Source organism: Macaca nemestrina, chromosome 10 (assembly GCF_043159975.1).
Source record: "Macaca nemestrina isolate mMacNem1 chromosome 10, mMacNem.hap1, whole genome shotgun sequence".
NCBI lineage: Eukaryota > Metazoa > Chordata > Mammalia > Primates > Cercopithecidae > Macaca > Macaca nemestrina.
This window is the reverse complement of record NC_092134.1, coordinates 24642257-24665209: the sequence shown is the minus strand read 5'-3', so window position 1 is coordinate 24665209 and position 22953 is coordinate 24642257. Positions and strand designations below refer to the sequence as shown.

Below are 22953 nucleotides of genomic sequence, written 5' to 3'. Positions count from 1 at the left end.
GGGTTTCTGGCTCCCAACCAAGTATACCTTCTACATATCAGAAATAAACAAAACTATGGTTCATGGAGGACCCTGGCAGGAACCATGAAACCTGCTGAAATTATAGCAGGAAATACATAGCTTTCCTCAGGTTGTCAAAGTGGCCCTGAAAGACACACACATGCACACACACACACAAGTATGTGTGTGGGCTGGGGGAGCAGTGCACCTCACCCAATCCTCTTCACCATGGTTTCCTAATAATCTGCTTTAAAACCATAGAGCACACAACCAAAACACATTTGCTTCCCCCCACTCAGAGAGCCACAAGAGTGGAAGACAAGGGGAGGACCGCTGAGCTCAGCTCTCACCTGCACTAAGAAGCACATTGCGGGCTGTCGGATGCCAAGCCACGATGCCGACTCTCTTTGAGTGGCCTTCCAAAATCACCACAGGTTCAGTCAGGGAAAGCGTGAGTCCATTTTCTGGGATCTGCCATACCTGTTGGAGAAGGAAGAAAGATGATCCACATGAAAGCTACTGCCTTTCATTATCACATTTACAGTAACCATCCACTTTAAAGATTTGCTCTATATAAACAGAACATACAGTGATATGTGGATGAAAGGCAGAATGTTGTGAAATGACTGTGCTAGGCTGTTTCTGTTTGTTTTTTTTTTTTTTTTTTTTTTTGAGACGGAGTCTCACTCTGTCACCCAGGCTGGAGTGCAGTGGCCGGATCTCGGCTCACTGCAAGCTCTGCCTCCCGGGTTTACGCCATTCTCCTGCCTCAGCCTCCCGAGTAGCTGGGACTACAGGCGCCCGCTACATCGCCCGGCTAGTTTTTTTGTATTTTTTAGTAGAGACGGGGTTTCACTGTGTTAGCCAGGATGGTCTCGATCTCCTGACCTCGTGATCCGCCCGCCTGAGCCTCCCAAAGTGCTGGGATTACAGGCTTGAGCCACCGCGCCCGGCCTGTTTTTTTTTTTTTTTTTTTGAGACAGAGTCTCACACTGTTGAACGAGTTGGAGTGCAGTGGCGCGATCTCGGCTCACTGCAACCTCCGTCTCCCAGGTTGAAGCAATTCTCCTGCCTCAGCCTCCCAAGTATCAGCTGTTTTTAAAATGTAATATGTTACCGGAGATCAGGATACCAACAAGGACTGCAAACATTACCTCTCAGCTTTTATCTAATATTATTTGGGATTTTATTCTAAATTCCTTGTGAAGTTCAAAACTCTCCAGTTAGAAGCATGCAAAAAATTGAAAGAAAAATACAAAATGATTGAAACACTCAAGAAAAGGATTGGGATGAAGACACTTAGCTAAGTCTGTGGTTCTTGATGGGATGATGATGTAATTTTTAAAACATGTTTTCTTTTCTTCTTCTTTTTTTTTTTTTTTTTGAGACGGAGTATCACTCTGTCGCCCAGGCTGGAGTGCACTGGCGCGATCTCGGCTCACTGCAAGCTCCACCTGCCAGATTCACACCATTCTCCTGCCTCAGCCTCCCAAGTAGCTGGGACCACAGGTGTCTGCCAACACGCCCGGCTAATTTTTTGTATTTTTAGTAGAGACGGGGTTTCACCGTGTTGGCCAGGATCGTCTCAATCTCCTGACCTCATGATATGCCCATCTTAGTCTCCCAAAGGTGCTGGGATTACAGGCGTGAGCCACCGCGCCTGGCCTTAAAACATATTTTCTATAATTTTACACTTGGAAAATAAAAATACACTTAATATTTTTATAACATGTATTATAGAAAAGATTACAAAAGAAAAAAATAAATTAGACCTCATCAAAATTAAAAGCTTTTGTGCTTCAAAGGACACTATCAAGAAAGTGAAAAAACAATCCACAGAATGGGAGAAAATAACTTGCAAATCATACATTTGATAAGAGACCTATAGCAAGAATATATAAAGAACTCTCAGAATTCAATCAAAGGACAAATAATCCAATTTAAAAACAGGCCAGTCATCTAAATAGACATTTAAGGAAGACATATAAATGGCGAAAAAGCACATGAAAAGATGTTTGGCATTATTAGTTATTACAGAAATGCAAATCAAAACCACAAGCTCTCTTTTCATGCCCATTAGAAACAAAAAGATAACAAGTGTTTATAAGCATGTGAAAAAATCAGAGCCTGCGTACATGGCTGGTGAGAATGTAAAATGGTACAGCCACCATTTGGTGGCAGACTTTGGAAAACAGCTTGGCAGTTCCTCAAATGATTAAACAGAGTTATCATATGACCCAGTAATTCCACTCCTAGGGATATACCCAAGAGTATGGAAACTATGTGTCCATGCAAAAACTTGTACAAGAATGTTCATGGAAGCATTATTTGTAACAGCCCAAAGGTGGAAACAACCCAAATATCCATCTATTGATAAATGGCTAAACAAAATGTGACATATTCATACACTGGAATATTATTTGGCCATAAAAAAGAATGAAGTATTGATACATGCTACAACATGAGCAAACTCTAAAAACATTGTGCAAAGTGAAAGCAGCCAGACATAGAAGACCGCATATTGCAGGATTCCACGTATGTGAAATGTCCAGCAGAGGCAAATCCATGAAGACAGAAAGTAGAATAGTGGTTGCTTAGTGTTGGGGAGTGTGGAGGGAGACAGGTAGAGGGGTGATAGCTAAAGGATTTGGGTTTCTATTTGAGGTGATGAAAATTTTCTATAATTGCCTGTGGTGATGGTTGTGAATATTCTAAAAATCAGTGAATTGTACATTTTAAATGAGTGAATTATATCTCAATAAAACTTGTGACTTAAAAAAAAATCCTCTTGACTGGTGAAGACATGCAGAAGACTCGCCATATCTTAACTGAGGACATGCCTGGGCACAGGGGGAGAAAGGGACAGGGAAAGTATGAGTGGAAGGAATGAAAGACTTTACGTTTAACAATGGAAGAGAAAGGTTTCAAAGGGTTAAGAAACAAACAACCTCTAAGAAAAGGGCTGAGTTACAGGTAAGCTGAGTAGCATCAAGAACCCTACAGAAGACCAGATATTAAATAGTATATAAGCTTATCAAAAAGCTAACGTTTAAAATCATTATCTTCTACATGAAGATTAAAACAAGTAAATTTACCATCAGAAAATTATTTTGAGGAACTAGCTCATGAAAAATTTAAGAACTTGTCAGTGAAAAATCATGTTCAACACTAGAACACGTGAGAAACAGAATTTTCCTTTGTGGGAACTTTAAAGAAGGGACAAACAATTGTCTGTTTTCTTTTTTTTTTTTTTTTTTTTTTTTTGAGACGGAGTCTGGCTCTGTCACCCAGGCTGGAGTGCAGTGGCGCGATCTCGGCTCACTGCAAGCTCCGCCTCCTGGGTTTACGCCATTCTCCTGCCTCAGCCTCGCGAGTAGCTGGGACTACAGGTGCCCGCCACCTCGCCCGGCTAGTTTTTTGTATTTTTTAGTAGAGACGGGGTTTCACCGTGTTAGCCAGGATGGTCTCGATCTCCTGACCTCGTGATCCGCCCGTCTCGGCCTCCCAAAGTGCTGGGATTACAGGCTTGAGCCACCGCGCCCGGCCCAATTGTCTGTTTTCAATTGCTTAGTGGAAGGCAGAGATCTAGACTGGATGAGTGTTTAGGGTTCAGCTCAGTTCAACTGTCCTGCAAAAAAATGAGAAAAGTTTGCCATTCTGAAGAGTGGGAAAAGGTCATGAGTTGAGTGATTTGTTCATTTTTACAGCTCAATTCTGCCCAGGCTAAATATAACCCCTTATGCAAATCATGGCAAAAATAAACCTGCATTTTGAGGGCCCAAGTTTAGAACATCACCTAATTTCCCCAAAGCCCCACCATCATTCAGCAAATTTTAAGCAAGGCAGGTGTGAACAAGCATAGAAGGAAAAGGATCCTCTGCGGAACAGACCTTGACCCAGGCCTCTTTCCCCTGTGGAGAATGTGGGCATCTGCTCTCCTCCAGCACTGCATGTCAGCTTTCATCCTGATATGCACTATTTTTGTTCAAGAATTTATGATTAGTGAAACAACTCCACATTGAACTTGACTATTTGAATATAAAGCAGGACTGACATTTTGAACAGAACACACAGAAAACAGTGACTATTAATTTGATCAAAGCATGAAGTCGACAGAAAAACAATTATGAAATGGGACTTTAGTGACTCAACAGGAAATGCATTTTGCAAGATGCACTGTGACCCCACTTAGAACTGACAGAGTGGTAATACCACCTTCGATCTCCAGATGGCACCCCAACCATGGCCTGCTGGGTTTCCTCGCAAGGACTGAAAACGCTTCTGTGTCTAACTCTGAGCACAGCCAGTGTGTTCTCCAAATCACTAATGAGATGTGGAGTGATGGGAGGCTTTGGTTATAATCAGCATTTCCAACCTTAAAATATGAGGGCAGAAGCAGAGCTCATAATGGGGACTCAACCTTTTCCTTTCTCTAGCTTCTCCCCATCATCTTTTCCTGGATTAAAAGAAAATTTTAATGATGAAGCAAAACATTTATTAATTTTTAAAATAAGGAAACTTTGTGTGTTCCTTCTTTACCTCACCTCCAGCTGGTTTAATGGTTCCCTCGGCTGGGTTTATCCACATAAGACAAGCACTTAACCCATTTTACTACCTTGGTTAACTCTTTCTTGTAACACGTTTAATGAGTTACAATAAATTTTCTTGTAACCCATCTAGTACTGGGTAACTAAATACAGGCCCTGCTCTTGAGAAGTTGATGGTCTAACAGAAAGCAGAGACTTCTATCAGACTGAAAATCAAAGACAACAAATCCAAGTGGTGTGATACAGAGGGTTAGAGAGTGAGCACCGGAGTCAGGCAGAGTCTGGTTCAAATCCTGCCTGGGCTACTTACTGTGATGATCCTGGCAAACATCACTGCATAGAGAAAACATTAGTACCTATGCCTGAGAAGTGTGCTAAGAGATTTAAGGAATTAACCCTCAGCACAGAGCCAGACACACACATAGTGCCTCCAGAATGCAGAGAAAGTACACAGCAGGGCTGAGATGATGGGCTCTGGCCAGACTGATGTGACTGAATTCCTGATTCAGTCACATATCAGTGGTGTGACCTTGGGGACATTCACCTAACCTTTCCAGGACTTAATATTGAACCTGCCCTCTGTGAGGCGATTTGAAGACTAACATGGTGACATGAAACTGACACATTTAGAAGAATGCCTGGCGTAAGGCAGACACTGGGTGTTAGTTGTTATTATTGCCTGTATATTCACTAGGAGCCACACAGTGCAACCAGTGCTGTGCTGGCATAAGCCAACCGCACTACTATGAAATAAGCTTCCTGCTAAGCAAGCTTGGTTCACCAAGGAGGGCTCCCTGAGGAGGTGACCTCTAAGGATGAACAAGACTTAGGTGAAAGTAGAGAAGAAAATAAGGAGAAATTGAATATCCAGTCTCAAAATTAAAAACACAGATGTGTAGAACAATTTTCTAAAAAGTGCATGCAGCACTTAAACAATGCCATAAAGAAGCTGGCTCAGGAGCTGCTAGGGAAAAAGCATCAGAGTGAAAAAGCTAATAATACTGTAAGCACAAGCAAGGACTGCAATGTGAGAAGAAAGTTGAGTGAAAAAGTCTCTGATATGAAACGAGAAGACAATTGAATTCTTGCATCCACTGGTAAAGAGGGGATGGTGTTCTCTACAGTGGACTGTGGAAAGAGCTGGGGGCTTGGGGGCAGTCTGCAGGTCTTTCCACACCAGCATACATGTGCTCTGGCTGACGCCCACAGGCCCTGCTCACAGGACTCTCATTATGTGGCTCTCTGCCCTCTTCAGGGTTGTCTGCTACTTCGGGTGACGGCTTGCAGGTTTGGACTGATGTTCCTGCAGCTCAGGGACAACAACAAACAGAAGCACCACTTGGTACATGTTTGGCCCTTTTGTATGTAATATGGGATGCTGGTCTGGGTGTCAGAAGACACAGGCTCCTGTCAGAGCTGGGACACTAATTGGTCATGTTAGCATTAAGGAGGGATTTCACTTCCGGGAGCCTGAATTTCCTTGATACTGGGGACAGCTGTGCTTACTCAGGGGTTACTAGAAGGGTTAAATGAGCTCAAACATTTTGCATGCCCCAAAACACTACCCTAATAGGAAATACTGCAATGAGGGAGAAGAGCATGGGGCTTTCTTTGGAGCTAGACAGATCTGGGTCTGGCTGGGCCTTTTATCAGCTGTGTGACCCTTGACAAAACTGTCACTCTCTGAGCCTGTTTCCTAAGTTGTAAAATAGGCCATGCTCATGGCTTACTGTGCTGATACGATAACTAAATATAATCATGCACATAAAGGCTGAGAATAGCGCATGGCAAAATAAAAAAAAAAGGAGCCTACCATATTTTCATGATGACTTTTCTTGCTGTTAATATGACCACTATGACCTCATATATATTTCTAGGTCTGAACATCAGAATTTCTTAGAAGGAGTCTTGTCTTCAAATTAATGCAGCACTGTACCCAATTAATTAATACTAACTAATTTACACCCAAGATATCATATGTGTGAAAGCTCTGGTTTATACCTAGGCCAATTACCACAGTAACGACAGATCTGATCTCTGAGTAGGCTTAGCTTTTCTTTGTTCTATGGCTACAGACTGGTATTGTAATACCAACCAGCTTTCTCAAACCTGTATGCAGTGAGTGCAGAGGAAAACAGACATAAAACACCCAGAGTAGGCATCTCAGCACAGCAAAGAGTACAAGTTATCCCTACTCCCTCTCTTTTATTTTATTTTCTTAATTTAAATAATGCTGTGTGTTCCTAACATTTTCTATTTGGACAACACATTACTATGACAATGTTTTGTTTTGTTTTGAAAGGACAAAAATGAAATCAGAGGAGCTGCTGGGGCTCAGGTCTGTTGTCCTGGTGCATAAGGAGGCGAGGCTAGGCGTTTGAGGCCAGCCTGCACAACATAGAAACCTCTCATCTGTATAACCAAAAAAATGAAATCAGTTCCAAGGGCTCCTACATGAATAAGTGAATCCATCAGTAAAATCCCATTGTGGTTCTAGAAAAAAACAACTTTAAGCACATGTTCAGAACTACTGTATCATGGGCATCCTTTTCACATGTGAAAGCCTGGATATGGAAAAAGAACAACTCAAGAGAACAATCCCAACAAGAAAAAAGGAAAACTAAAACACTTGGGTTTCTCTCATGTACTAATTTTAAAGTACAATTAATTAATAGTTTTATTTTTCAAATACTGCTTTCCAGATACTGTTTCCCTATTTTAATCACCCATCATGAACTTGCTACTGTGCTAGGGCTAGAGTTACAGCCATAAAAAGGGTTAGCCCCCAAAAGACCCTATTTTTCTAATGCTAAGGAAACCAATTCCAAAGGGGAAATGAAGAAAAGACATGAGACAGGAAAAAGCTTAAAGATGTGGTTAGCAGCTGCAGAGCAGCACAGCGTCCCACAGACGCCCACAAAGGCCTGCATGTAGGGCATCAGGGCATTCCCAAATGAACCATGACGTGCAGAGCGGCACCGAGTTCGGGAAAACTAAGAACCGAGTGTTGGGTTCCGATCTGCCAGGGTTATAATATCCTCTGGCAAATGGCCCAGATGCAATCTGTACAAAATGGAATTAAGACAAAGCCCTCCCTGCTGAATGCCTGAGAGGAACCAAAACATCAACTTCCATTTTTATTTCAGGGTAAAAACTATATTAGAAAGCATTAAAGCTCTTTCAGAATTTGTCTAGCAGGTTTTCCAGTCTTTGTCAAATGCCTTCCCACCCGCCAAAAACAAACTATATTAGGAAAATTTACAATGGAAGCAAAAATGGATTAGATAGGGTATTTATTTTTGTTTATTTCTGCAGAAGAATAAATTGATTTGAGAGAAGGGGGGAAGCGTCCTTTAAACTTAAAAATTTGGACTATTACATAGCTGGAGACAATTAAGACTATCATTTTGCAAGATCTTTCCATCTCCCAGACTCTGGAAGGAACAATTATGCAACCCCATTGTTCGAATTAGCCATTTTTTACATTTGTGTTTGATTATTACCCTGCAGATAAGGAACAATGTTGAATCAACATCATTCACTAAACTTAACTTGGCTGCTCTTTGTATTATTTAAAGCACTATTATTTTCTTGGAGCTAAAATTTCCCCAAGTAAAATACTTAGGTAGCCACAATCTTAAAACTCTCTTTGAGAAGATACTGCTGAAGAAAAGAACTCACAGAGCCAAAACTTTGCAAAGGTAGGAGTGAAGTGTAGTTTCCAGGAGTAGGATTTACACAACTGCTGTGTGATAGTATAAAACGCTATTTCACAAAGTAGTACATGAAAGGTAAACTGTGTCAATATAATTTACTTTTAGGATGCAAGAAGCCCCGCCTAAACAATGGGGGGATGTATCTTAAGATTGGTATTCCCTCTCCTAAAACTGCAAAGTGGCTGTCACTAAATCAATGCCCACAAAATTAGCAAACCAACACTTCAATGCTTAGGACTTCATGGATTTATATACCATAAGTAATCCCAAAAGCAGTTTTTTAAATATTACTTTTATTCTTTTATAGTTCATTTGATAAACTGGTTCCACTGTATTTTTCTACAAAATATCTATTAAAGGTACTCTTGCTGCTAGGAATCCACTATAGGTATACATCAAAATCCCCATTACAAAAAATAACAGCCCATTATACATTTACAGCTTCCTTTTGACTCTCTTGATAGGCATAATTATTATTATCATACCTCCATATTATATGTAAGGCAATCGGGGCTGAGAGTATTTAAGCGAAGCAACCTGCAAATGCTCAGAGCTCCTACTCTCGGGCTCTCCTTGGTATCCTTCTTCTTCTAAAACTAAGCATTGTTATACTGTCTACTATTTGTAGCTCATGAGCTACTACCAATAGCCTAGGCTTGAGAAACTACACAGAGCTTTTCTGTTAAAAAAAAAAAAAAAAAAAAAAAAAAGGGCGGGGGCGGACGGCGGGTGTTGTCTGAAACCATTTGATCTATAGTACAGTGTTCTTTTACCTTCAGAAGAGCAAGGTGGAAAATAAGGTATTAAGAAGCAGGTAGGCTAAGAGAAGATCAAATATTTCTTTAAACTTTCATTTCAACTGCTAAGCTATACAAGCTTCAATTACTCCAATAATAACATGATATGGGGGATATTAAGTGATTAAAGGGTGATTTAAATATTAGTTCTACACTTAAAGACTTTTTTAAATTAGAAAGATTTATCCCAAAGCATTATTTAATTTACAAAATGTGCACTCCAGCAATGCCAGTAAAAGGGCAACATTGAGGATTCTGGGAGATGGCAGAATCTCAGTGGCAGCATTGTTTGGGGGGTTTTCCAAAGTCCCTCCATAAAAATACAGAGCTAGCAGAAAACAAAATAAAACAAAAATCCAGGGACAACATTTACACAAACTAGGTGATATCCCCAAAATTCAAGTGGGTGGGAGCAAACACCAACAGCCACACGACCTGCATGTGATCGGCCTCGGGTTTGTGTGGGAGGGGACAGCAAGGGGACACCTGACAGACCCGAGGGCAGCAGGCCGGTGTGAGATCAGCAGTAGAAACTGGGAAGGATTTTGCTTTTTCCAACAGAAGCTGGGCATAGGAGTACTGAATTTAAAAGGTCTGAAGACGCAGGCACAATCTAGACCCCAGCACTCTCAAAATCACCCAGAGAGGGCTCCCTTCCAGATGGGCCCACAAAGCAGACACTCCAGGAAATGAAAGCGAATTTCAGCAGGATAGAAATAAGAGGGATAAAAGCATAAGAGAGGCTACATAAAAGCCAGGCCAGGAAATCTCAGAAAGCAAGGCACCATGTTTCTGAACACTATCTGAAGATGTCAGAGAGGGAGCTCTGTGAAATTAGAGCAGCTCTCTGAACCAAGCCACCATCTAAAAAGCTTGGGAAAATTAAATCCACATAAAAATAAGCAAGAAAAAAAAAATCAAGGTTGAATTCCAAAATTACTGTCAGAACAAAAGAGAATAAGACACAGAATAACATCCCTTTAGACAATATAAAGATGCTAAAAAGACATGCTCAAAAGAGATAAAAACTACATTATAGTAATTCAAAATAAGAAAATAATATATAAAACATTATAAATCAGAACTTGAAAAACTCAAAAAATAAAGTGACAGAAATCAAGAAAAAAAATAGAAATAAATGAAGACAAACCAAGAAAGAACACAAGAGCAAATAAACACAACAAATAATGCCCCCAAAAGAAATAAAAGGAAAAGAGCAAAATAATAATAATAATAAAATCTAAAAAAGAAAAAACAAAAAAAAAGGTTTGGGGCCTAGCATGGTGGTCACACGTGTAATCCCAACACTTTGGAAGGCCAAGCTGGGAGGAATGCTTGAGGCCACAAGTTAGAGGCCAGCCTGGACAATATTGTGAGAAACCTCGTCTCTACAAAAAAATAGAAAATCAGCTGGACATGGTGGTAAATGCCTGTGGTTGCAGCTACTCAGCAGGTTGAAGTGGGAGGACTGCTTGAGCCCAGGAGGTCAAGGCATGATCCTGCCACTGTACTCCAGCCTGGGTGACAGAGCAAGACCTTGTCTCGAAAAAAGAAAGAAAAGGAGGGAAGGGAAGGGGAGGGAAGAAAAAGAAAAGAGGTTTGAAGAGAAACTGACAACTACTAAAGAGAAGTAAAGAAGACAAAGCATATGGATAACAAGAGCTATATTTGAAGAAGAAAAATCTTACGAACATTTAGGCAAAAAGAGCATATGATTTACAAGGGAAAGGAAATTAGATTATAATCTGACTTTGACAGCAACACCTATGCCAAAAGAAAATGGAATAAGGTATTTAGATACTCAAGGAAAAACTGTGAGTCAATAATTTTATTTATTTATTTAGAAACAGGATCGGTCTCACTCTGTTAACCAGGCTGTAGTGCAGTGGCACGATCACGGCTCAATGCAGCCTTGATCTTCCAAGGCCCAAGAGGTCCTCCCACCTGACTCCCAAGTAGCTGGGACCACAGGGACTCACCACCACACCCAGCTAATTTTTTATTTTTTGTAGAGACGGGGTTTCACCATGTTGCCCAGGCTGGTCTTGAACTCCTGGGCTCAAAAAGTCCACTTGCCTCGGCCTCCCAAACTGCTGGAATTACAGGTGTGAGGCACTGTCCCTGCCCAATAATTTTATATTCAGAAAAACTCACTTTCAAGTAAAAAGATCACAGATAAGTTATTATCAGTATACAAGAATTCAGAGAATATTGTTCCCATGACCCCTTCTTAAGGAATCCACCCAAGAACAAGCTTCAGATGATCCAAATGCCTGGTGCGAGATTGACACAATGATTGATGGAGTGCACTTCAATGTAGTTACTCACAGAACCAAGAGAGGAGAGACTGTTGAATGTAACAGCGATGTGGTCTTGAAAATACAGAATACATCATTTTTAAACGGAGGGAGAATAGACATAGCATGGGTTTTAAAAAGTTGTTTCGTTTTTTAACTAATTGTTTAGTTTTTTAACAATTTTCAGTAATCATACTACAGTGGTGGTATTAGTATTTTCACTCTGAGACTATTATATGTATAATGTGATAAGACAAATGAGGTAGATAAGGATACTCTAATTCTCCTTCTGTATCCCTAAGATCCTGCATTCTGTATGTGGAAGAAAGGAGATGGAGATGTGATTAATATTAATTAAAGAGGTTAGGTAAATACAGGCATACCTCATTTTATTGCACTTCACAGATATTGTGGTGGTGTTTTTGTTTTTTTTTTTTAAACAAATTGAAGTTTCGTATCAGCCCTAAGGCAAGACTATCCGCACCATTTTTCCAACAGCATGTGTTCACACTGTCTCTGTGTCCCATTTTGGTAATTCTTGCAGCATTTCAAACTTTTGTGTTATTACTGTATCTGTTACAGTGATAAGTGATCTCTGGTGTTACTACTGTAATTGTTTTGGGGGCACTACGAACTGCACCCATATAAGACAGTGAACTTAATCGATCAACGCTGTGTGTTTTCTCACTGCTCCACCACCTGCTCTCCCTGTATCCCTGTCTCTTCCTCTCCTTGGGCCTCCCTATTACCTGAGACATAACAACATTGAAATTAGGCCAACTAATAACCCTAAATGACCTTTAAGTGTTTCAGTGAAAGGAAGAGTTACACATTTCTCACTTTAAATCAAAAATTAGAAATGATTAAGCTTAGTGAGGAAGCCATGTCGAAAGCTGAAACAGGCTAAAAGCTAAGCGCCTCTTAAGCCAGTTAGCCAAGTTGTGAATGCAAAAGAAAAGTTCAGGAAATTAAAAGTGCTACTCCAGTGAACACATGAATGACAAAAAAGCAAAAACAGCCTTTGTTTTAGTGGTCTGGATAGAAATACAAACCAGCCACAAGATTCCCTTAAGCTAAAGCCTAATCCAGAGCAAAGTCCTAACTCTCTTCAATTCTATGGAGGCTGACAGAGGTGAGGAAGCTGCAGAAGAAAAGTTGGAAACTAGCAGAGGTTGGTTCATGAGGTTAAGGAAAGATGCCATATCCATTATATAAAAGTACAAGGGAAAGCAGCAAGTGCTGATGGAGAAGCTGCAGCAAGTTATCCAGAAGATCTGGCTAAGATCATTGATGAAGGTGGCTACATTAAACAACACATTTTCAATGTAGATGAAACAGCCTTCTACTGAAAGAAGATGCCACCGAGAACTTTCATGGCTAGAGAGGAGAAGTCAATGCCTGGCTTCAAACCTTCAAAAGATGAGCTGCCTGTCTTGTTACAGGCTGATGCAGCTGGTGACTTTAAGTTGATGCCAATGTTCATTTACTGCACCAAAAATCCTATGGCCCTTAAGAATTATGCTAAATCTACTCTGTCTGTGTTCTAGAAATGGAAAAACAAAGCATGAATGACAGCACATCTGTTTACTGCATGGTTAACTGAATATTTTAAGTCCACCATTGAGAACTACCAATCAGGAAAAAAAAAGATTCCTTAAAAATATTACTGCTCATCAACAATGCACCTCATCACCCAAGACCTCTGATGAAAATGTACAAGGAGACTAACGTTGTTTTCACCTGCTAACATCAATTCTGCAGCCCTTGGAACAAGGAATCATTTTGACTTTCAAGTCTTTTTTTTTTTTTTTTTGAGACGGAGTCTTGCTTTGTCACCCAGGCTGGAGTGCAGTGGTACGATCTCCACTCACTGCAAGCTCCGCTTCCCAGGTTCACACCATTCTCCTGCCTCAGCCTCCCGTGTAGCTGGGACTACAGGCACCCGCCACCACGCCCGGTTCATTTTTTAAAATGAATTTTTAGTAGAGACGGGGTTTCACCGTGTTAGCCAGGATGGTCTCGATCTCCTGACCTCGTGATCTGCCCGTCTTGGCCTCCCAAAGTGCTGGGATTACAGGCGTGAGCCACCGCACCCGGCCAAGTCTTCTTATTTAAGAAATACATTTCATAAGGCTACAGCTACCACTGATAGTGATTCCCCTGATGGATCTGGGCAAAGTGAATTAAAAACCTTCTGGGCCGGGTGCAGTGGCTCACGCCTGTAATCCCAGCACTTTGGGAGGCCAAGGTGGGCGGATCACGAGATCAGGAGATGGAGACCATCCTGGCTAACACGGTGAAACCCCGTCTCTACTAAAAATACAAAAAATTAGCTGGGCATGGTGGCACGTGCCTGTAGTCCCAGCTACTCGGGAGGCTGAGGCAGGAGAATCGCTTGAACATGGGAGGCGGAGGTTGCAGTGAGCCGAGATCGTACCACTGCACTCCAGCCTGGGCGACAGAGCAAGACTCCGTCTCAAAAAAAAACAAACAAACCTAGAAAGGATTAACCATTTTAGGTGACATTAAGAAAATTCATGATTCATGGAAGGAGTTCAAAATATCAACATTTGAGGAGTTCAAGACTTTGGTGGAAGAAGTAACTGTAGATATGGTGGAAATACAGAAGTAGAGAATAAAAAGTGGAGCCTGAATATGTGAGTGAATTGCTGCAATCTAATGATAAAATTTGAACAGATGAGGCGTTGTTCCTTATGGAAAAGCAAATAAAACAGTTTCCTGAGATAGAATGTACTCCTGGTAATGATGCTGTGAACACTGTTGAAATGACAACAAAACATTTAGAATATTACCTACATAAACTTAGTTGATAAGGCAGCAAAAGGGTTTGAGAGGACTGACTCCAATTTTGAAAGAAGCTCTACGGTGGGTAAAATGCTATCAAACAGCATTACATGCTACAGAGGAAGATTTCATGAGAGGCCAAGTCAATCAATATGACAAACTTTATTGTCATTGCCTCATCCAGCCTAACCTTCAGCAACCACCACCCTCATCAGTCAGCAGCCATCAACATGGAGGGGGAACCCTCCACAACAAAAAGATTACACTCTCTTTGGTAATACAGTATTTTTAAATACTGTATTTAAAAAACAGAAAAACACACCAAATAGTTAAGTAAAAAAGTGAATTCAGGGAGTTAAGTGATTTATGACATAGCGAACACTATGTAACCACCTTCCATGTCAAAAAGTAGAACTTTCCCAACCTCCTCGGACTTCTCCATGTGCCCCATCCCAGTCCAACACCCTTCCTCCCTCTCAAAGTAACCACTCTCCTGACTTTTGTAATACTCATTTCCTTGCCTTTCTTTGTAGTGGCACACACACATTTTTTTTTTAGACATAATGCTACTGCATACTTAAGAGATATAATTTTCCCTTAAAATAAACCAGGACGTCTGAAAGAAATGGCTTGGGCAGGGATGTCCAAAGTGAACCTGAAACACCTCAGCATATCACACAGCAAGGAATCTATCTATCAAAGACTACAAGGGTCATTTCAAAAGGACTCAGAAATCTTGAAGAGGTTTCCACTGGAAAAGGCGAGAAAGTCAGCTTTGAGATAAGAATTATAATGGATTGAACCCATCAAATATATTCAAATCCATAATTTCAAAATGAAAGGAAAGGGGGGAAAAAACCCTAATTTGTCACCTTCTGAGGATGACAGACAATCAATTCATTATCTTGAGAACTGGGTAAATAAAAGGAAAGAATCAAGCACTTATCCTGCTTTCCTAAATGAACTACACTATTTGGTAACTAAAAAGTATGCAAGTCAGGGCATCATCTTATAAAATTTTACCAGCTAAAAATTGAAAACAAAATGACAGAATTTACTGTCACCATATTGCGACCCCTAGTGAATGACTGGATATAGGCACAGAATGCACGAATCGAAAAAGAATGAAACCCAGACATCGTGACATCATGTGCTTCCTAACGTATGGAAGAACATAATGGGAACAATACAGTCTTGCCAAAAGGACAGAACCTGAATCTGACCGCACTTCAGGTTCCAGCTGCCAATCTGCAGGAAATTCAGAGGACAGAGGAGTATGTTCCACTGCAACATGAGGATACAATCAGCAAAATCCAGATGGCTGAAAAGCACAGGTCAAACGTCAGGGCTTTTGCATAGATACATTGTAGGAAAAAGAAAATGATGAAGAAAGAATCTTCAGATTAAGACTTAAAGTTTTTAAAACTGGCAAGACCAGTCTATAGAGTCTAGAGGTATACACTTGAGTGATTACCACTACAAAGAAAGGCAAGGAAATGAGTATTACAAAAGTCAGGAGAGTGGTTACTTTGAGAGGGAGGAAGGGTGTTGGACTGGGATGGGGCACATGGAGAAGTCCGAGGAGGTTGGGAAAGTTCTACTTTTTGACATGGAAGGTGGTTACATAGTGTTCGCTATGTCATAAATCACTTAACTCCCTGAATTCACTTTTTTACTTAACTATTTGGTGTGTTTTTCTGTTTTATAATACACACTTTTTTTTTTTTAAAGGATAACGTTATCCTTTTTTTTTTTTTAAAGGATAATGCTAGAGACAGAGAGAGCCAGAGGATGGATCAAACCTGCTTCTTCAAAAGAGGTTCAGACTCTCCGTTTAAGATTCTGGCATCCGAGTCGGGCGCGATGGCTTGTGCCTGTAATCCCAGCACTTTGGGAGGCTGAGGCGGGTGGATCACTTGAGGTCAGGAGTTCAAGACCAGCCTGGCCAACATGGTGAAACTCCGTTTCTACTAAAAACATAAAAATTAGCTGGGCGTGGTGGCGCAGGCCTGTAATCCCAGCTACTCGGGAGGCTGAGGCAGGAGAATCGCTTGAACCTGGGAGGTAGAGGTTGCAGTGAGCTGAGATCATGCCATTGCACTCCAACCTGGGGGACAAAGTGAGACTCCATCTCAAAAAAAAAAAAAAAAAAAAAAAAATTCTGGCATCAGGTCTAAATAATATTCCTTTCTCTTAGCAAAATGTGTCCGTGGCCATTAAAATGATCAATTTAGCAAGGCACATTAAACAGAACAATTCCCTTTCACAGCAGCATATTTCCTTAATATGCTTTAGCTGCCAAAATTATGAGATCACAGGAGGAGACATTCCCAGCCAAAAGCCCATGAGGAAAAGCGGGTAAATGTTTAAATGACACAGTTCAGGAATTAATTTGTGTTTATGTAAAATAATTTTAATTAATAAAGCTTTCCAAACAATGTTTCAGTCTACAGCCAACAGAGAGAAAAATAAAAGTAGCATAGTTCTCCAAGCTGTCTACCTGACATGTGCGAGACTGCTTACCAAATTAATTAGAGACCATCTCTTCCCTTATTTCAGGGGCAGCAGTACTCCCATTTGTGCTTATGCCTAACCTTTTCAACCTATTTTGAGCTAGCATTAAAAACTGACCCAAACCAATAATCACATTTTAAAGTTAAAAATCATAACCAAGAACAAGAAATCATATTAAAAAGTACTCCAAAGCCTTGTTTCACACATAACCTACTTTTGGAAACTAAAGGAGGGAATGTGAAGTGCTTAATTCACCTTTCACGTTTTTTGTTTGTTTGTATATCTTTATGAAAAGGACTTTCTTAACCAGAGTCCACTGGACAGAACACAATTTCTGCCGTTAGCTTGGAAATAAGCAATTGCAAAAACTGTCTTTTACCACCTGTGACATATCCCATTTTATCTGCATAACTTTGGCATCTTACGTCACTGTCTTGTACAGTCTGTGCCAGCAGTTTTTTATCTTCTTTTGGGGCGAGGGGAAATTCATGTGGTCAAATGGCATTACAGAATTACTGAAAAGTCATTTTACTTTCCCTAAAATCTTCCGACAGAGAAGATGTCAACTGTCAATAAGCACATACACAAATACACTCACAGAAAACACTGTAATCCCAGCACTTTGGGAGGCCGAGGTAGGCGAATCACTTGAGGTCAGGAGTTCGAGACCGGCCTGGCTGACATGGTGAAACCTCATCTCTATTAAAAATACAAAAATTAGCCAGGTGTGGCAGCAGATGCCTGTAATCCCAGTTACTCAGGAGTCTGAGGCAGAAGAATCACTTGAACCTGGGAGGTGGAGGTTACAGTGAGCTGAGATCATGACACTGCACTCCAGCCTGGGTGACAGAGTGAGACCCCATCTCAAAAAAAAAAAAAAAAAAAAAAAGGACACTGCAGTACAACCTTTTGATTTAAGGGCTTGTTGAAAGGATTATCTGTAATTAAACTTAAATGTAGTAAATTCTTGTAAAATCCAACAGACAGTCAAAACTGCTATAACTTTCTGCTTTTCAAGCCTCTATACATACACACACATTCACACACATGCTTTTGAAAGCAGTAGGTGAGTCCCACTGGCCTGCGTGCATGCAACACCCTGGGAGCTTACCATGACCGTGCAGTCCTCTGAACCGCTGGCAATGACCTGATCGTTATGTGGGCACCAGTCTATGTCCAGCACTGGTCCTGTGTGGCCACATACTGTAGGGTAGGATTTGTCAATTCGACCAGTCTGAAAGAAGAGAGAAACAAACCTATTACGTAACATCAACACTACAGAGGTTATACATTTTCTTAGGCCCATTTCTCCTGTATTACCTCCACCCAAAACTCTCAATTGTCTAGATATGATGACATCGTATAGTAAATATCAACTTTCACTTCTAGAAAAAGCCACTACCAAGGACACGCCATCAAATTACAAGAATCCAAATCCCTAGAACCAAAAAGATGTAATCAACTGCACTAGCAGACATAGCAAAAGAGAATATGAAAGTCTTTTTACCAGAATACAATTCTAAATAACCAAGTTGTAAATTAAAAGGATGTTCCATGGCTTTTAAAAAAATCCCTAAACCTTGGTATTATTCAAAATGTGAAATATAACTTTTAATACAATAAGACAATATCCTCAAATATATAAATTATCAGTTCTGGAAATGAATGGCACTATGAAAATTTAAAGGCTGGGTGCGGTGGCTCACGCCTATAATCCCAGCACTTTGGGAGGCTGAGGCAGGTGAATCAGCAGGTCAGGAGATTGAGACTATCCTCGCCAACATGGTGAAACCCCGACTAAAAATACAAAAATTAGCCGGGCGTGGTGGTGAGCGCCTGTAGTCCCAGCTACTCAGGAGGCTGAGGCAGGAGAATCGCTTGAACCCGGGAGGCGGAGGTTGCAGTGAGCTGAGATCGCACCACTGCACTCCAGCCTAGTGACACAGTGAGACTCTGTCTCAAAAAAAGAAAAAAAAAAAAACAAAGAAAAAAGAAAAGAAAATTTTAAAAGTTAAAGTTAAAAAAAAAAAAAAAAGCTTTAGCTATCACTTAGGGTCTAAAGAGCCTACTACATTTTAATGTCTCAGTCTCTCTGCTATCTTCAATCAACAGAAATGCCAGCCAGCCAGTCTAGTTAACACCAACTTAGACCTCACCCATCAGCCACTTCCACATCTGATTAAGACTAAAATGCTTAATGTTGGTCATAAATAGCTGCCACGATTTGTTCATGTCACACATTTGAATCTAGCAAACCAACCAGGGTTATCAGACCAATTTTGTGTCAACTAAGACAACTGCTGTTGTTAACAACGGGTGCATGAAAGTGGTTTCCTTTTTAAAACAGCTTAATGCCAGTCCATGCTGAAGCTGTGTATGCTGTAAGAGCAGGTGCACAGAAAGGAATCACTGCAACGTATGGCTGAATCTATTTTTTGTTGTTTTTGCCCTTATATGGCAAATCATCCCAACACTGGGGCGGGCTTCTTAGCAATTTTTCAAGAACATAAATTTCTACGATTTCTCCAATTTAACTTGACTGTGCAAATCTCCAGAGAAGCAGAACGCTAACATGTAAAGACCACAGGCTCTGGAATCAGACAGGTAAGGGTTCAAATCCATGCTCTACCGATTAAACAGCAGGTGATTTTAGACAAGTCATGTAATCTCTCTAAACTTCAGCTCATTTGTCATCTGTAAAATAGTTAACAATGATACTTAACTCCTGCAATTACTGTAAGGATTAAATGAGAGAACCCTTTTAGATAAATCACAATTCAGTATTACAATTATCTGTAAAATACGTAAAAAATTTAACCACAGTATTTGGAATAAAATATTCAATAAAAGCTGTCACATTATTAGTTCTTCTAGTACAGTAATTTACTCCATCATTAAGAATTATCAAATATGTGCTGTGAACCTTTATGGACCAGACATTGTGTTGAGTGCTGGAGATACAGACGTAAACAAGGCAGTCCTGTCCTGGCTACCACATGGAGTCCAGTGAGAGGAGACATTTAAACAGCCAATTACGGTGCCACATAGGAACACAGAAGGAGGACATTCAAGCAGGTTTGTGGGGTCACCATCTCTGGAGAGGTTTTCTTCTGGGAAAGGTAAGTTCCAAGTTGAGACCTGAAGATGGCCCTGTTTACAGACCTAAGGCCTAGGTTTTTTCATGTTCCTCCACTTTCCCTTGCAACCCAGTTTGGATCTCCCAAAATGCATCACCAAAAAAGGACTTCAACAAAGGAATTTCCAGTGAACACCATATCATATAGAATCTGGGTGTCATAGGAAGGAGCCACACGATTCATTTACAGGCAACAAAGCATAAATGGTTGAGAACCAGACTGCCCAGAGTGTAGTCATGGTTCTGCCATCTTCCAGCTGTGAAGTCCTAGCCAAATTACTCCATTCCTCAACCTCAGTTCCTCATCTATAAAACTAGAATGTTTAACAGTTTATTCCTTAAGAGCTGATGTGAGGACTAAATGAGACAATCAAGGTAAAGAACTTGGTACTGTCCCAGCACTTGAAGTACTCAATAAACATTACCCAAAATTTAACAAATGCTGGAATCTACTCTACCAGATTTCTGATGGTGTCTCTCCTTAAAGAACGACCAGCTACTAAGTCTAAGCCACACGGTTTTGCTTATCTTGTTGCATTCTCACAAAAATCATGCAGGTAAGATGCAGATTTCAATTGTACTCCTTGATATTAAATTGCTCAAGCTGATGGTACTGGGATCACAGGTGTTCATCCTATTTTACATAATTAGTTAATAATGTTATATAATTATCAAACTATAGATATAGTAACTGTTTTGAATGTGTGCTCTCTTTCTCCTTCCTTCCTTGTCTCTCTCTCTCTCTTGTTCTTGTCTCATGTTGCCTAGGCTGGAATGCAGTGGTCATTCACAGGCACGATCATAGCTCACTGCAGCCTTGAACTGCTGACATCAAGTGATCCTCCTGCCTCAGACTCCTACATAGCTGGAACCATAGTTGTGTGTCACCATGTGTGGCTTGAATGTGTGATATTTCATAATTTAAAACATCCTAAGGCTGGAAGCTCAAAATGAAGTTTGACACACATTTAAATAGACATACCAAAAGCAGAGAATTAAAAGAATGGAACAGAGGCAAAAATTAAAGAGATAATGGCTACAAATTTTTCAGGTTCAATTAAATGCATAAGTCTTTAGATTTAAGAGGCACGAATCCTACCTAGGGCAGTATAAGTGAAAACAAATTCTTATTTATTCATATCCTAGTGCAATTTAGAACACCTAGAACAAAGATCCCAGAAGCAACAACAGAGAAAGGACAGATGACCTACTGACAAGAGTAATTTGACTGTGAGCAGACTTCTCAGAAGCAATCAGAGAAACAAAGAAATGGAAAATATCTTGGAAATGCTAAGAACAACAACCACCCTTGTATTCCATACCCAGAAAAACTATCATTCAAGAATGATGACAAGAAAAAAGCAAACAAAAGACATTGTAGACAAAAAGAGACAGAATTTACCATGGGCAAACCCTTGTTCAAAAAATTAAATTCTCAGACTTGTCTCAAAGAATTGCTATATTAATTTCGAAGAATTAAGTTCAAGGACTCATTTCAGGAAAAGAAAGTAAAGTATAAAAACTGACTGGTATAGCAAAACAATGGTGAGCAAATAAATAAATAAAGCAAATACAAACAGGTACTATGTAAAACAGTACTAATAATACCTACTTGGAGTACAGATTTTAAAAAGACAGAAATAAAATATTAGACAACAATACCATTTAAGGTAAAAGGCATATGATCGGACTTTAAAATTGACTAATTTTAGACTTTAAGTAAAGATGTCCAAATGAAGAGTAAATACTGAAAGGAAAGACAGAATGTATAATTTCTGGTGGAGGTGTACTAGAATAGCTAGAACTTAAAAACCGGCTCAATCCAATGGAAAGAGAAAATAAAAAGAAAAAAAGGACCAAAGAAAGTATGAATGCAACTCATGAAAAGCACAGACAAATTTTTTAAGAAAAAAAAGCATGAAAACTAGAAAGCACAAAGATGGTGGAAACAAAACCAGCTATAAATCATGATTTGTAGTAAATGCAAGATTAAGTTCACTAGATAAAAGACAAGGCCTCTCAGATTAGATTATAAATCCAGCTACAAAACATATTTTTAAAAAATAATGGCACCAAAAGGCAAATAAAGGAGGGGGACATATTAAAAAGTATACCTGGTAGTTAATACCAGAACAAACAAACTTTAAGGTGAAATGTGCTATTAGAGATTAATATCACTACCTGACATCTAAAGAAACAATTCACTGTAAAGTTATATTGCCACTATAAAGTGTAATTAATCTAACCACACAATTTCAAAATAATTAAGGCAAATGTTGACAGAACTCGAAGAAGAAAATGACAAAGTCGTAATCTTAAGAGATTTCAACAAAGATTTAGGCCGGGCGCGGTGGCTCAAGTCTGTAATCCCAGCACTTTGGGAGGCCGAGACGGGTGGATCACGAGGTCAGGAGATCGAGACCATCCTGGATAACACGGTGAAACCCCGTCTCTACTAAGAAATACAAAAAACTAGCTGGGCGAGGTGGCGGGCGCCTGTAGTCCCAGCTACTCGGGAGGCTGAGGCCGGAGAATGGCGGGAACCCGGGAGGCGGAGCTTGCAGTGAGCTGAGATCCGGCCACTGCACTCCAGCCTGGGCTACAGAGCGAGACTCCGTCTCAAAAAAAAAAAAAAAAAAAAAAAAAAACAAAAAAAAAACAAAGATTTAAGAAATGAAACAGACAAAATTAATATGAATACAGAAGATTTTATAAAAATTAACAAGTTTGATCTAATGAATATATATAACCTTGTACCTAACATTTAAAAATACACTTTTTTCAAACACACATTAAACATTTATTTTTTAAAAATTATCAATTAGGAGACCATGAAGCAAATCTCAAAAAATACCAAGGAGTCAATAGCATGTAGAGCATGTTCTGAGTATAATGCAATACAATTAAACATTAATAGAAAAATAAACCAAAAATCTCCAGTACCTTTGAAAATATTTTAATTTACTAAATAATTCAGTTTTATAAAAATCATACTGGATAACAAAGTTAAAACTGAGCAATACACAATATATCCAAATGTGCAAGACACAACTAAAACAGATCTTAGTGAAAAATGGACAGTCTTAAATGCATATAGTAGAAAAGACCGAAAATTAATGCACTGAGTTGCTATCTTGAGAA

General features: G+C 39.9%; 1 protein-coding gene and 1 non-coding gene across 4 annotated transcripts in view; one reads left to right on the top strand and one right to left on the bottom strand.

The window, feature by feature from the left end:
• Positions 1–22953, bottom strand: part of LOC105468323 (coronin 1C) — an 89188-nt gene that overhangs the window by 16066 nt on the left and 50169 nt on the right. For all 3 annotated transcript variants that reach the window (XM_011718411.2, XM_011718413.3, XM_011718412.3), the window contains exons 3-4: positions 17788–17910; positions 351–480 (exon numbers count right to left, since the gene is read on the bottom strand). In XM_011718411.2, the coding sequence (XP_011716713.2) occupies positions 351–480; positions 17788–17910 (253 nt within the window). The remainder of the gene's footprint in view (positions 1–350; positions 481–17787; positions 17911–22953) is intronic.
• LOC112424391 (U7 small nuclear RNA) lies at positions 7712–7772 on the top strand. The gene has a single exon (XR_003015137.1). It is a non-coding gene; the product is annotated as a U7 small nuclear RNA (small nuclear RNA).